The following is a 14,757-nucleotide window of genomic DNA, read 5'->3' as shown; positions in this document are numbered from 1 at the left end:
GAGTTTGGTGCATATATGTTAAGGATTGTAATATCTTCTTGGTTGATTGTTCCTTTGATCAGAATGACGTGACCCTCCTTATCGCTTCTGATTAGTTTTACTTTGAAATCTATTTTGTCAGATATTAGAATCGGAACCCCTGCTTGTTTCTTAATGCCATTTGCTTGGAATATTCTTTTCCATCATTTTACCTTAAGGTTATACTGGTCCTTGAAGGTGACATGGTTTCTTGCAGACAGCAAAGATGTGGATTTTGTTTCTTTTTCTTTCTCTTTTTTTTTTTTTTTTGGTCTTTTTGAGACAGGGTCTCCCTGTAGCCCCAGCTGTCCTGGAACTCACTATGTAGACCAGGCTGGCCTTGAACTCACAGAGGTACGCCTGCCTCTGCCTCCCAAGTGCTGGGATTAAAGGCATACGCCACCACGCCCGGCCAGATTTTGTTTCTTAATCCATTCACTTAGCTTGTGTCTTTTGACTGGGGAGTTCAGTCCATTGATATTTACAGTTATTATTGAAAGATATATGTTGGTTGCCATCATTTTGATTGCTCTTTGTGTTCCCTGTCAAATTTCCTCAATTATACCTTTATTTATTTTCTTTAGTTACCCCTGGGGTCTAGTTGTTTCTCTCTCTGCTCTCTGTATCGTTTCAAGTATTCTTTGAAGAGCTGGTTTTGTGGACATGTATTTTTTCAAGCTATTCGTATCATGGAAAATTTTCTTTCCCCCTCAACTATAATAGGCCTTTTTGCTGAGTATAGTATTCTGGGCTGGCATCTATTGTCATGTAGAACTGGAAATGCCTTGGTCCGGGCTCTTCTGGCTTTCATACTTTGCATTGATGAGTCAGCTGTAATTCTGATGGCTTTCCTTTGTATGTGCTTGTTTTTCTTTTGCTGCTTTCAGTATTCTGTCTTTGTTCTGTACATTTAGTGTTTTTACTATGATAGGTGGTATGTATGGGGATGTCTTTCCTTAATTTTGGGAAATTCTCTTTTTTTCAGTATTCTGTCTTTGTTCTGTACATTTAGTGTTTTTACTATGATAGGTGGTAGGGAGTTTCTTTTCTGATCCTGTCTAGTTGGTGTTCTATGTGCTTCCTGTATTTGTATGGGGATGTCTTTCCTTAATCTCAGGAAATTCTCTTCTACAATCCTGTTTAAGATCTTGTCAATTCCATTAACCTGAAAATTCTTCTCCTTTCTCTATGCCTGTGATACGTAGATTTGGTCTTTTCATGGTGTCCAACATCTCTTGGATATTCCATTCCTGTGTTTTTTTTAAATTTTCCATAATCTTTTCTTGAGTGGTCCAGTTCTTCAACTTTATCCTCCAGTGTTGATATTCTGTTTTCCATTTCATATGGATCCCATAGGACTGTCCATGGAGGACTGTAGTAGGGTGAGGCAGAGAGGATGCCCCATCCCGTAGACATGGAACAAAGAAGGTCAGGGAGCTAGAAGAGTCTATAGAATTAGAAACACCCAAGGTTTTGTTGTTCTGTCAGCTCTCAAAGGCCTTCATTTATCACTTTTCTAATGGGTAAATCATGATATAATACTAGATGGATTTTATGCAAAATGTGTCCTGGAAAACTATAGGCTCAATTGTTTGTGTGACCCAAAAAATGGGGTCAGAGAAGTGATTAATAGAGTCCAGCTCTCTTTTAAAGACTAATCCTGTGTATCATGAGGGAGTGAACTGTGGACCTGCGGCTGGGCCATTTTCCTTCAGTGCGGGTAGCTGCTGAGCTCCTGGTTGTGGATCTTGTTCTGTGCCTGCCCTGCACTTATTTCTCCTCTCGCTCCTGCCCCTGCTCCTGTTCCCTCTGATAATTCTGTTCTATCTCTTCCTCCTGCTCCTCCTCCTCCAGCAGGACACACTAGTAGAGATGCTCGAATTCAAGGTGAACTCAGACTACATGGTCAAACCTTGTTTCAAAAGAAGGAAAAGCAAGAGAAAGGGGAAAAGGAAGAGAAAGAAGAGGAGGAGAAACGGGAGGAGGGAGAGGAAACAGGAGAGGAGAAGAAGAAGGAAGAAAGAGGGGGTATAATGAGGTCGCTCAGTTGGCAAAGTACTTGCCACCCAACTCTATTGAGCTGAATCCCCAGATCACATAAAAAAAAAAAAAAAAACTAGACATAATGATCCTGCACTTCTAACCACTGTGTTGGAGAGGAAGAGTCAGGCATAGTCCTGGAGCTTGCTGGCCAGCCAGCATGGCCTACTTGATGAGCTCTAGCCCAGTGAGCAACCCTGTCTCAAAAATAAGGTGAACAGGCTAGAGCAATGGCTCGGCAGTTAAGATCATTGGCTACTCTTGCAGAGGACCTATGTTTGGTTCTCAGCACCCACATGGCAGTAAACAACCCTTCCTAACTCCATGCCACTCTCTTCTGACTTCTGCAGACATTGCACAACATGGGTGCACTTACAAACATGCAAGAATTACACTCATACATAAAAAATAAAAATAATACATAAAATATTTTTTTAAAAAAGAACACTGGTTGCTCTTGCAGAGAATCTGGGTTCAGTTCCCAGCACTCACATGTTGGCTAGCATCCATCATTAACTCCAGGGTCTTTGATACCTGTTCTGTCCTCTACGGTTATCGCACACATGCATGAACTTACATATATCCAAGCAACACACTCATACACATAAAATATAAATAAGTAAATAGAAAATAAGATTTATTTACTTATTAAATAATAAGGAGCAACAGCTCCAGTTGTCCTCTGTCCTCTACATGCACACATACCCATACACCTGAACCCAAACATGCACCATCACATGCACACACACATGCACCTGCACCCAAATATGTACCATCACACACACACACACACACACGAAAGAAAGAAAGAAAGAAAGAAAGAAAGAAAGAAAGAAAGAAAGAAAGAAAGAAAGAAAGAAAGAAAGAAAGAAAGAAAGAAAGAAAACCTAACACACAACATAAAGCTGAGCTGGATATAGCAATGCACACCCGTCATCCCAGTCATCCAGAAGCCAAGGGCAGCCTGGGCTATGTACTCACATCCTTTTCTTCAGGAATCAAAACAAATTAAATTAAAAATTTAAATAAATAAATAAATAAAAGGGATGACCCTGAAATATTGAACATCATTTTTTTCACCTGGAACAGGAGCCATTGTTCAGTTACACCAGGTCTCCAACAGATCCATGACCTTCATTACAATGCTGAGTAAAGACAACTCAGATACCAAGGAGATTCCTCCCAATGGATAGTTAACTGAGCCCAAGAATCTCTGTCACCTTCTGCTGTCCTCAGCTCACACTTGAGAAGATCATCACAAACCTCACAACTCACTGAGCCTGGCCTCAGGAAGCCAGGGCAAGGCCAAGAGCATCCCTGCCCTTATACAAATGTTGAGTAGAAAATGAAAGATCAGGGTCCAGAATGACACCCACTCCACGCCCTTGGAGGAATGTGGGAGAGCAGGGGGACATGAGGAGGGGAACAAGACAGAATCACAATGAGCTCGAAGGGATGGTAAGTGAATGAGTCTGCAGGGACGTGCGGTTGAGGGGAGGAGGGCTTCAGTTCACTGGCAGAGGGACCTGGGGCCCAGCACTCTCCTTTGGACATCTTGCATGCCCACTCTTCTGCCTCATCCTGTGAGCTAGCTTACTTAGAAGTCTTGAAGGAAGCAGTTGCTCTCACCTCGGGGGAAAGAAGGGCCTGAGAGAGGGCAAGGGTAATCCAACTGACCTGCACTAACTCTCCTCAGTCATCCCCCTCCTCCCCTGACTCTTCCTCCCAGAGGTCCACACCTTACTGCTCCTCCAGGCCATAGAACAAATCACAGGGCACAGGTGATCTTTACAACTTCTATTCTAAAATGAAGGAATCCAAAGAAAGCCATGATTCTCAGATATATTAAAACTTGGTTCCTCTACCCTCTGCCAGAACCCCCACCTGACATAATACCTCTCAAACAAGTCCTGCTGGCCTGGCACCCACAGCCAGAAGAAGCAGGCTGCTGGCAATTGCATTCCCCCTTCATACCATGAGCACAGGTACTTTCAGATGATGGAGACTAGCCAACACACATCCATTTCCTAAGGAAGAGGGCAGGAGGCAGAGCCTTCCCTGATAGCTCTCAACATACCCTTTTGTGTCGACTCTCATGCTCGGTCATGATGGTCAGAGCTTGGGCAACTGCCCAAGGTATTATCATCCAGAACATTTTTTTGCATTTTTTATTGAAATTTTGTGATTTTCATACTACATAGTTTGACGGTATTCAGAACCACTCCCCTGTCCACACCTCCCCTCCTAGTGTTCCCCACCTAATTTAACAAACTCTCATACACATATAAATATATATGTATAATATGTTCTACACAGTATGATTGTGTCTCCCAATGTCCATCAGTGTAGCTCCAGCACTTTTTAATCCCATTCTCAATACCATCAGCACAGAATCATTTGTGTGAAGAAGGTTCCCTCCATCCACTCTACTCTCCTTCACCAAGGAAACCCCTCACTCACAATGTATCCATATTCTCCCAACCATACAGGCACGTGTGTGCTTCACAGAGCCCTGGTGGGCTTTGGGGAGACCCAGTATACCATGGCATCCACGAGGAAGGTGGGCAGATAGCTCATGGGGAGGTAGAAGAGCTTGGCATTCCAGCCAGGTGAGTACCGGGTGCGGGGATGACAAGAAGTCAGTGCATGCTCCATGCAATCTGTCACCAAGGACAGGTCCTCTGTGCACTTTTGGTACCATGATACTCCATTTGTTAGGCCTGTAAAGAATGAGAAATTATTGAGGTAGATTTCCACCTCCCATCACTCCTGCCCAGAACCTATGCCGAAATCTAACCTATACCACTTCCTCACAAGGTGCCACAACCCAACTTCAAGAAAAAACTGTCCACACTCACCCACTTGTTTCTCTGTCCAGAGCAATGTCTGGGCTATATAACTGCAAGGTCTCTCTCAACACTGGAAGGAAAACCAAGCCCCTGAAGGGTGCCTCTCTCTCAAGCTGCCCCATCTCTGGCTTCACTTTCATCCTCATAATAATGAGTTCAAATGAAATAGTGCCTTATGTTCTAGAAGCCAGGATCACTTTATGTGAGCAGAAGCCCATGGACCCCAAAGGAAATGGGACTAGACGTTTCCCGGTGAGGTGAAAGAGTTGGGGAGGAAGGGTTTTGTCCTCCTAAAGGAGCTAACAGGAAACTAAGAATTTGGGGTGAGGCTTCGCTTTGGTCCTCACAGCTTACTCACAGAATTCCAGAAATGTCTCTCCATAAGCCTCTCTCACTTCTAAGCTGGCCTTGTCCCACAGCTCCTTTATGCTGAGTAATAATCTCTCATTAGCTACACTGGTCTTGAATGTTCCAGGCTCTATTATGGCCACTTTCATTCCAAAATAGGAGAGCTCCCTCCTGCAAGACAGGCAAGTGTCAAGGACTTCAGAGGTCTTTTGAAGAAAAAATACAATGAATAATACAGTCATAAGTCAACCTAAGGTTGGGGTGAGAAAAGTTTAAAAGTTGTATAGAGCAGACAGGGATGAAATTGTGACAAGAGCATGGTCTCTGTGCTTTTGAATATCACTCTAAGGATTTGTCATATGTATATTACAGTCTAAAGCTACCAATTCTGATCCATGATTCCGGGTTAAAAATTCTTTCCATGTAACACGCACACAAGGGATCAACAGGCTTTGTTCAAGTCAGCTCTTGCTCACTCCAGGGCCCCACCTTCCCTCACTCTGGTCTCAGGGAATCTCAGGCCAGCTCCCACCTGGCTTCTGCTGATGTCTTCAGGGAGAAGCTGTATACATGCAGTCTCATTAGAGACCCCTGCACCCTGCAGCCCGCAGGTTATCTGGCCTAAGTGACACCCATGATTCAATAGCCTCAGATAGTTGGCATTAATAGCATGATAATAGGCCTTTCTAAAGCTGCCAGGCTCTAAGCAGGCCTACCTGTGCCAACGTGTCTAGCATCCATATTGCCTGTGCTGGCCTGCCTGTTGCCCCAAGAGGATCCAACACTATGGCACTATGCTAATGCTCACACTGGGCAAGGGATATGCTCGTAAGGTTTTCTCACCCAGGAAGCCCTCATCACCAGACACCCATGTTCCCATGTTCAACCCTCACCTCAGACCTCAGATACAAGACATTTCCAAATTTGGTCACTAAATGGCCACCAATGTTAATAATCTCTCAATATTGGTCACAGTCTCTCTATGTCTGTCTCTGTCTCTGTCTCCCTTTGTCTCTGTTTCTCTCTCTCTCTCGTGTGTGTGTGTGTGTGTGTGTGTGTTCTCTCTTCCTTACTCTCTCAGGTGCCAGGATTTTACATAAGGAGAAACGTTTATGGTCCTATTGTATTGTGTTAATTGTGAACTCTATCACAAGCCTGATAAGTGTTTATTGACTGAGTAAGATGCTCATTCCAAGGACATCCAGAACCTGAGCATCAGAGAGGTCAAAAGTCTGGACACTTAGCCCATATGATTGGCCATATGCCAAGTCCAATGCTACCTCAGATACTTTCTCACTATACACAATCCTCCAGAACAAGAAGGTAACTGAACTCACTCTAGGTTCTTCCCTTTCCTAGCGGCATGGAAATGGTGGTTCCCTATGAATTGCCACCTTACTCCAGAGAAGGGAAGGTGAGTTGAAAGAAAGAGAGGGAGAAAGAAAGAGACAGAGACAGAGAGAGAGATAGAGACAGAGAGACAGAGAGACAGAGACAGAGACTGCCTCTTTATGATGGGTACATAAAGTTACAAATAAATAAAAACCTTAGCCTAGGTTCCCTCAGGAGCCCCATCCCTGGCCAATACCTGAGGGAGTCCGAAAAGGCCTCTACGCCATACTTGGAAATGCAGTAACCACCACCAAGGAGGGACACCCGTCCCAAGGCCTGGAAACGTTGACCACACGGCCCTTTGCCTTCTTCACTAAGAATGATGGGTACATAAAGTTACAAATAAATAAAAACCTTAGCCTAGGTTCCCTCAGGAGCCCCATCCCTGGCCAATACCTGAGGGAGTCCGAAAAGGCCTCTACGCCATACTTGGAAATGCAGTAACCACCACCAAGGAGGGACACCCGTCCCAAGGCCTGGAAACGTTGACCACACGGCCCTTTGCCTTCTTCACTAAGAACAGCATGCTCAGAGTCACCTCGATCATCCCCATCAAGTTCACATTGAGTACTTTTGAAAAGTTCAGTTTGTCCAGCCACTCATTGGGAGCCATGGGGATGCAGATGCCAGCGTTATTTACCAGGCCCCAGAGGGGATAATGGGAAGAAGAGAGAGTCACACAGGTAAAATTACGGCCAAAATTCACATTCCATCTGGTGAGACTGTTCAGACAGGCATCGGATGTGGAGTAGGGCACAACAAATAACAACGTAGTATCAGGCTGGGGTACATGGTGTCATCAGGCTGGGGTGCCCATCTCAGAAGCTGCTATCTGATAGCATGGACACCTTCCTTCCTTGACTCTCCATGGCCCAACTCATTGCCTGGGGTGGACCAGGCAACATGTCACATTTGTAATCACAGGAACAGACCTGGAAGACATATCGTGCCACCACTAACTGGACACATGGACAACACGTCTCTGTTTCAGAGATAAATGTCATCCTTGAAGATATTTTATTCTTGCAGTACAGGTTCAGATTTCTTTGAGCAGTTTACAAATGCTTCTGCCTCTCAACTGGCAAAGAAAGTCAGAAGAGAGGGGAGAACAGAAAGTGAGCGAGCAGAGGAAAAGACAAAGGAAAAAAGGAGGAAAAGGGAAAGCTAACATCCTAATGGAAGTTGGGTGAGAAACAGAGACCCAAAGTCCTGGCTGTGGGAGATTGCAGAAAACATTGCTGCGTTGATGCTTTGAAGAAAGCTGGCCTTGACACATCCAGCAACAATACTGAACAGCTTATTGAACTCAGAGAGTTACATTAAAAAAATAAGATATGAAGTTGGAGGGAGGATATGGGAGAAGCATGCAGGAGGAGTCGGAAGGGAGAGCAGAGGAAGATATTTAAATACGTTATATTCACGAATGAAATTACCAAAGAATAAGTAAAAATTTTAAAACATATATTGAGCAACTTTTCTGAAGTGATTGCAAATGCAAGACAAGGCTGAGGGAATAGGCAAGGCTTCTTGCCAACCATTAATAAAAGAGCTCCACTCTGCAAGACCTACCACCAGTTATACAACTAAACAGCACATCTACACTGCTAAGTTGCATAAAGTGTGAACAGGGGACTATATGATTTGGGTCAAGCATGGTACTTGTTGATCTGGGAGTGGCCCAGCAAGCCATGTCAGTCCTTGATTCAAAACCCTGTATCGCCCTTGTAGAGATGAGTATTGTTTAACCAATATATTTTATCCTTAGGATCCCCACATATGTGGTTACTGACATAGATGTAAATAGAAGTTTACCAAGACAGTGTTTCTGACAGTAAAAGAAGTAAGCACTCTGGACATTGTAGCACTGGCCACCATCCTAGCCCAAAGGAGGATGAGGCAGAAGGATCATCAGATCCAGGCCAGCTCCTTAGCAACATCTTGTCACAGAAAACAAAAGGCAAACACCAAAAGCACGCTAAGCATTCCCATGTCCTACCTTAACATAGATTTAAATTGTTAGAAATTTTTAAGGTTAGATTATATTAAACTATTGATAATTCATATTTTAAGAGGTATTCTTCAGGCGGTAAAAATGTTAATCTCTTTAAATGAAAAACATTCACTTTTTTTTTTGTCTTTTTTGAGACAGGGTCTCCCTGTAGCCCCAGCTGTCCTGGAACTTACTATGTAGACCAGGCTGACCTCGAACTCACAAAGATCCGCCTGCCTCTGCCTCCCAAGTACTGGGATTAAAACCATGTGCCACCATGCCCAGCCATTCACATTTTAAAATCTCACATAGATCAAAACATTAACAATTTTTACGTCAGGGGAGTGACAATATCGGCTAATTTTGTTGTGATTCTATGTATTCCATATTTGAACAACAATCATATTTTCCATGTATTTTCAGATTTCTTTAAATCAGTCTCTTTTCTTGCTCCCATAATAAAACACTAGGGTAGCAACAGAAAAGGGACCACTTCCCAGTTCTTTACTTTCCCCATTGAATCCATAACATGCCATGCCCTGCTCTGAACATGGGGATGATCCTCACTCTCAGCAGATGACAAGTGGCAAATAAGAGCAAGCCCAGCGCTGAGACAGGAGAGCCAGTCCAGCATGACCCAGACACTCTGCCCACATAGCCCAGGAACACAGTCCCTTCCTGTGCTCCACAAAGTGCCCCCTCCCTAACATGACACTCAGCACCCAGAGATCTAGACTTTCTGCGTAGAAGAGAGGACAGAAGATAGAAGAATTAGGAAGGTAAATCTTCGTCTGGGCACCATTCCACCAGTTCCAGAGAGCTTCAAGGAAGGAGGGGCTGGAAGCAGGAAATGCTCAGACAGATACGCTAGGAGGGATGTGATGCTGGTGTTACTTTAAGCCCCCAAATCCTCTTCAAGGATCTTAACAAGGCCTCACAAAAGGTATTCCCTCCACACACCAAAATATATATATATATATAACAGACACAGATAGGAATCTAGGTGGTACCTTCATCCCCAACACATTCCTTCACCCACTGGGTGGCTGCAGCAATGCTCTCTGTCTTGGTGACATCAAGGATCACAGTCTCCAGCCTGTCTGACGTCTTCTTCCTCAGCTGCTCAGCCCCCTCCTCAGTCAGACATGCAGCCAGCACCCTCATGCCCCTCATGTCCAGTTGCCTGGCCAGCAGGTTCCCAAAGCCTGAGTTGCAGCCCGTGATGAAGACATACTTGTCATGGAGGTGGCTCACCACCTGCCTCTCCCTGTACAAGCGCAGGAGGTACCACAGGCCCGCCAGGGCCACCAGGTAGAGCCACATGACTTGTAGAGGACAGGCACAGACACTGAATCAAAATAAGACTGGCCTCTGTTCAGACACAAAGAAGTAGGAATACCCAAGGTGTGGTAAGCAGGGCAGCCTGAAGGCTTCTGGCATGGAGTCCTCACTTTCCTCTCCTACCATTGTTTTTCTGGAACATTTCTTTCTTTTTTTTTATTTTTTATTTTTTCTGATACCAATGTATTCTTTTTTTAACTTTTACAAAAACTTTATTGAGAATTTCATACATGCATATAAGGTGTTTTGATCAAACCCATGCCCATTCCCTCCCTTCCAACACCTACCATATCGCCCCATCAGATTTTTCTTTTTCTTTTCTTTCCTCGTTCATTTATTTTTTTTTATGTAATTTATTTATTTTTGGTCTGAGACAGGGTCTCCCTGTAGCCCCAGCTGTCCTGGAACTCACTATGTAGACCAGGCTGGCCTTGAACTCACAGAGATCTGCCTGTCTCTGCGTCCCGAGTGCTGGGATTAAAGGCGTGGGCTATCACACCTGGCTCATTTATTTATTTTTAATGGGGCTTTTTGTTACTCTAACATTCTCCCCTCTGAAGAGGTAACCCTAAAATCCCTTAAGGATTAGATACAAGCTCCCAAATACTTATGATATTTTTGGCCTGGAACATTTCTTGCCCCACCTCTATGCTCTTTGAACTGCTATTGTGGTTCTGATATATAAATGCCCTTTGCCCCTTCCTATTTTGTTGCCAAGGAAAATATCTCCCTTGTCTATTGATTTCTCCCTTCGTCCTGTGGCCATATGGAAATCCATATGGGAATCCATACATATTTTATAACACATGCCCCTTGGCATGCTCAGGGTTCAGATTTGTTCTTCATTTCTTGTACTCCAGTGCCATTTTATCAAGGACTTTATGAACATAGGTAGGTGATATTGAGAACATACAATTGAAGTCAACTCACATTTACAAGGAAATCCCTCTCTGAAATCAAGTGCCATTTTATCAAGGACTTTATGAACATAGGTAGGTGATATTGAGAACATGCAATTGAAGTCAACTCACATTTACAAGGAAATCCCTCTCTGAAATCAAGTTTTCTCATTCAGGCTCAGCACCCAGAATCATTCCTCAGAAAACTAGGCTGTTCTCATTCTCTGTCAAACTACTCTGTCTATAGTAATTGTCTGGGAAGAAGAAATGGCGAACCCCAAACAGGGAGCCTGACCTCAAATGTATGCAAGATGATCGGGTCTGGGAGCCCCAGAAACAACTCTCATGATTGCTGTGAAGGGGGAAAGAATTTCACCACCACAAGATGCCTTACTCCTGCATTTATGGATTCAAATGGATATGAGCATAGCCATCTTGTGTTGTAACCACCATGCCTGCACCAGAATAATTGAAATCAGTATTTTTTGCATAATCTCCAGCAAACCATACGCAGATAAAGCTTCTAGAGTGGCGTGTGGAACTTTATACCTAATTCTTGGCTCTAGGGATGTGCCTAATGAAGACTCTGATTCCAGACTAAAATAAACAAGTACCTTCCAGCTAGGACAAAGTTACATTTCTTATTACCTATAATTTCCATCCCTTTCTGACCCAACCTGTAGGAATTAAAACTTGTCAGGTTGATACATGCTTCTGTAAGCAAGTCCGTCAGTATAGTGTGTTCTGTGCACACCTACATCTGTTTGATTTTCTTTCTAAGGCTTCAAAGCACCTTGGGGTTGGTCCTCATTCATCACAACTGGATTGTTCCAGAGCTCATGCTTTGAGGGCCCACCACATTGATGCCTACCTTTCAGTTCTATGACCTCCCTTGAATATACAGAGAATCAAGATCCCTCAGTCACAAAGAGCAACAAAGCCAGCAGGTTGCCCTGAAACTCATCCAGATACAGGACCCTAGCCCTTCAGACCAGAATGGTATTATTTCAGTGTGGATCCAGTGTAGATTAACTAAGGAGTTTCCTTCAGTAATCCTGAGGCAGTGTTAGTCTGGTTCCCATAGGACTGTTCATGGACTCCAGTAAATTCAGAAGATGTGACATCCCACAAGGCATGGAACAAAGAAAGGCAAGAAGGTGGAGAATTGGGCAGAGAGAGAGAAAATACAAGGTTTTATGACTTTGAGCAGCTCCCAAAGACTTTCATTTATCTCTTCTCTGACAGGTAAACCATGATGTGGGATTAGATGGACCTTATATAAGAAATTTCCTGCAGAATCATAGGCTGAAATACATGCATGACTCAAAAAGAAGGGGAGGGGGCAATGTGACAGATCCCACCTCTACTTTTTTTTTGTCTTTTTGAGACAGGGTCTCCCCGTAGCCCCAGCTGTCCTGGAACTCACTATGTAGACCAGGCTGGCCTTGAACTCACGGAGATCTGCCTGCCTCTGCCTCCCAAGTGCTGGGATTAAAGGTATGTGCCACCACACCTGGCTCCCACCTCTACTTTTAAGGACCAAGCCTTATCAGCAGGGACTGTGGGCTTGAGGCTGAGGCATTTTCCCTCAGTGTGGGTAGCTGCTCCTGCTCATGGCTCTGGTTCTGGTCCTGCACCTGTCTTGCCCTGGCTTCTCCTCTCACTCCTGCCCCAATCCTGTTCCTTCTGCTAATTCTGTTCCTTCTCCTCCTGTTCTGCTCCCCCTACACTAGTAGAAACAAGAACTTTCCTTCATATATATATTAGAGCTATGGGGAATAAGGGATGCTAAAACTTTTCAGCATCCAAGAGGACCTAAACATCCTAGTACTCTGCAAAGTAAAGGCTCCGGCTTTCTTGGCCAAGACAAGTGGTAAATTAGATTTTCTTAGTGTCCATGTGTCCCTTCAAGTGTGAACTCCCTAAGGCCATCTTTACAGTGTCATTTCCCACTCCTCTCACTTATTGCCACATTTTCACTCATCCTGACAGCAATATGCATTCTTGTTTAGAGTCAAGGGCTTCCAGAACATTTCAGAAGCTGGAACTATCTCTGGAATGTCCAGATAAAGTCGGAGAGAAAGGTAGCTGGGTGTGCCTTCTCCTCCTAGAGCCACAGGGCTGAAGAGAAATGCTCAGAGATAACCCGTCTGTCCCCTGGAGATTCAAACCATCCCATCCCTCCCTCCACTGTTTTCTGCACAAAATCAATTGACAGTGACCAGTTGCTCTTTTTCACTGTCTTAAGGAAGTGGGGCTGAACTTTTCAGTATCTAAACACTGAAGTCATTTAGATCCCTGGATGGTGGTGCTGTGGCAGAATCTGAGCAGAGCCACCTGCTTCATTGAGGAGGCCAGAGAAGCCCAGCTCAGCCAGATGGGAGTCACTCTTTCAAACAAAAAGGGAAGGCCAGAGTTGATGGCTCAGCAGTTAAGAGCACTGGCTGGTGTCTTGCAGAGGACCCAGGTTCGGTTCCCAGCACCCATATGGCAGTTAACAATTGTCCATAACTCCAGTTACAGGGGAGCCAATGCCCTCCTCTGACCACTGGAAGCATTATATGACACAGGTGCACTTCCATAACATGCAGGCAATATACTCATACACATAAAGAATAAAAATAATAAACAAAATTTTTAAAAAGGTAAGGCCAAACTTACATTACTTCCCTCTTTTCTAGGCAGGAAAGGGAGAAATGGAGCCTAAAATGAGGACTACAAAGGACAGAAACGATGATCCACTATGCAAGCCTGTTTCCAGCCTTGCCTCCTTATAGCCCCTACTGGGTCCCCTACTCATTGTGAGCTGGGGACCCAGAAATGAAGGGACATTTGTGTCCTGAAGGGTCAAGATTTAGGGGTTGGAGACTTTTAGTTGGGAATTACTACAGTGTGCTTCTCACGGAGGGCCGTGACAGCGAAGGGAATGGGTGAAATAGCTTCTGTGGCATCTGAAGAGTCCCTCACAGGTCTCTCTGAGTAGACTCCTCTCGTTACCCAACTAGGCAATCTAGAAGGAGGAGGAAAAGGGGCTATTCCAAGGGTTTGCCATGTGAACTAGTACCGCTCTACATGGCACTTCCCTTTAAAGACATTTCTGTATAGTCAGATCATGCTACCCTTGAGCCACCAGCCATGTTTATGGACATAGGTCTGGATACCACCTTATACCCCAGAGGAGCTCAGCATGAGCTCAGCATGAGCTCAGAAACTTGTACCTTGACAGTTCTCTGATCCTCTGGACAAGACCCTGAAGTGCATCTAAACCTCCCAACCAGGTTCCTTTCTAGTCTACAAAGTCAATGAGTGGTGATAGTTCTGCTTCAGTATGATTTGTAGGGAAGGTGCAAGGGTGCTGACTGCGCGTGTGTGTGGAGAGGATTGTGGAGTTCAGGAGGCTTCAGACTGACTACTGAGTTGTTTCTCTAGTGTTTTGCTTTGTTTTGTTTTTGTTTTAAAACAGGATTTTATTATGCAGTCTGAGATGGGTTCAAACTCATGGTAATAATCCTCCTGCTTTGGCTGTCCAGAGTGTTGGGATGAGAGGTATGAGCCACCTCACACAGCTCTTCTTCTGATTCTGAGAGGATGACATGGACTGACCATGAATGAGCTGCAGAAGAGCATTTGGAGATTCCTAGCTCCATGACGTCTCTTCTCTGCCATCTTGTTTATTCATCCAAGAAGATGTTGGACTCAAGAGTCACCTTCAGTTTTAGCATGAAATATCATACGGTATCCCATTACTTTGTATAATTTTAATGTACCAGTTTAAAATAAAAGGACAGTTTGGGCCGGAGAGATGGCTCAGTGGTTAAGAACACTGGTTGTTCTTGCTGAAGACCCGGGTTCGAATCCCAGCACCTACATGGCAGCTAAG

The 14,757-nt window shown here is 44.3% G+C and overlaps 1 protein-coding gene across 1 annotated transcript; it reads right to left on the bottom strand.

Moving 5' to 3' along the window:
• Positions 1-4,480: 4,480 nt before the first annotated feature.
• On the bottom strand, positions 4,481-9,960 carry LOC103730208 (retinol dehydrogenase 7-like). The gene is given in 5 exon segments (XM_008828381.2): positions 4,481-4,778; positions 5,266-5,426; positions 7,044-7,125; positions 7,128-7,300; positions 9,647-9,960. Coding segments are annotated over 5 exon segments (948 nt in total). The 3' UTR covers positions 4,481-4,560.
• Positions 9,961-14,757: the final 4,797 nt, after the last annotated feature.

Source organism: Nannospalax galili, unplaced genomic scaffold (assembly GCF_000622305.1).
Source record: "Nannospalax galili isolate Female #2095 unplaced genomic scaffold, S.galili_v1.0 scaffold753, whole genome shotgun sequence".
Lineage (NCBI taxonomy): Eukaryota > Metazoa > Chordata > Mammalia > Rodentia > Spalacidae > Nannospalax > Nannospalax galili.
The sequence above is the reverse complement of the archived record's forward strand: the minus strand, read 5'-3'. Positions and strand labels throughout refer to the sequence as shown.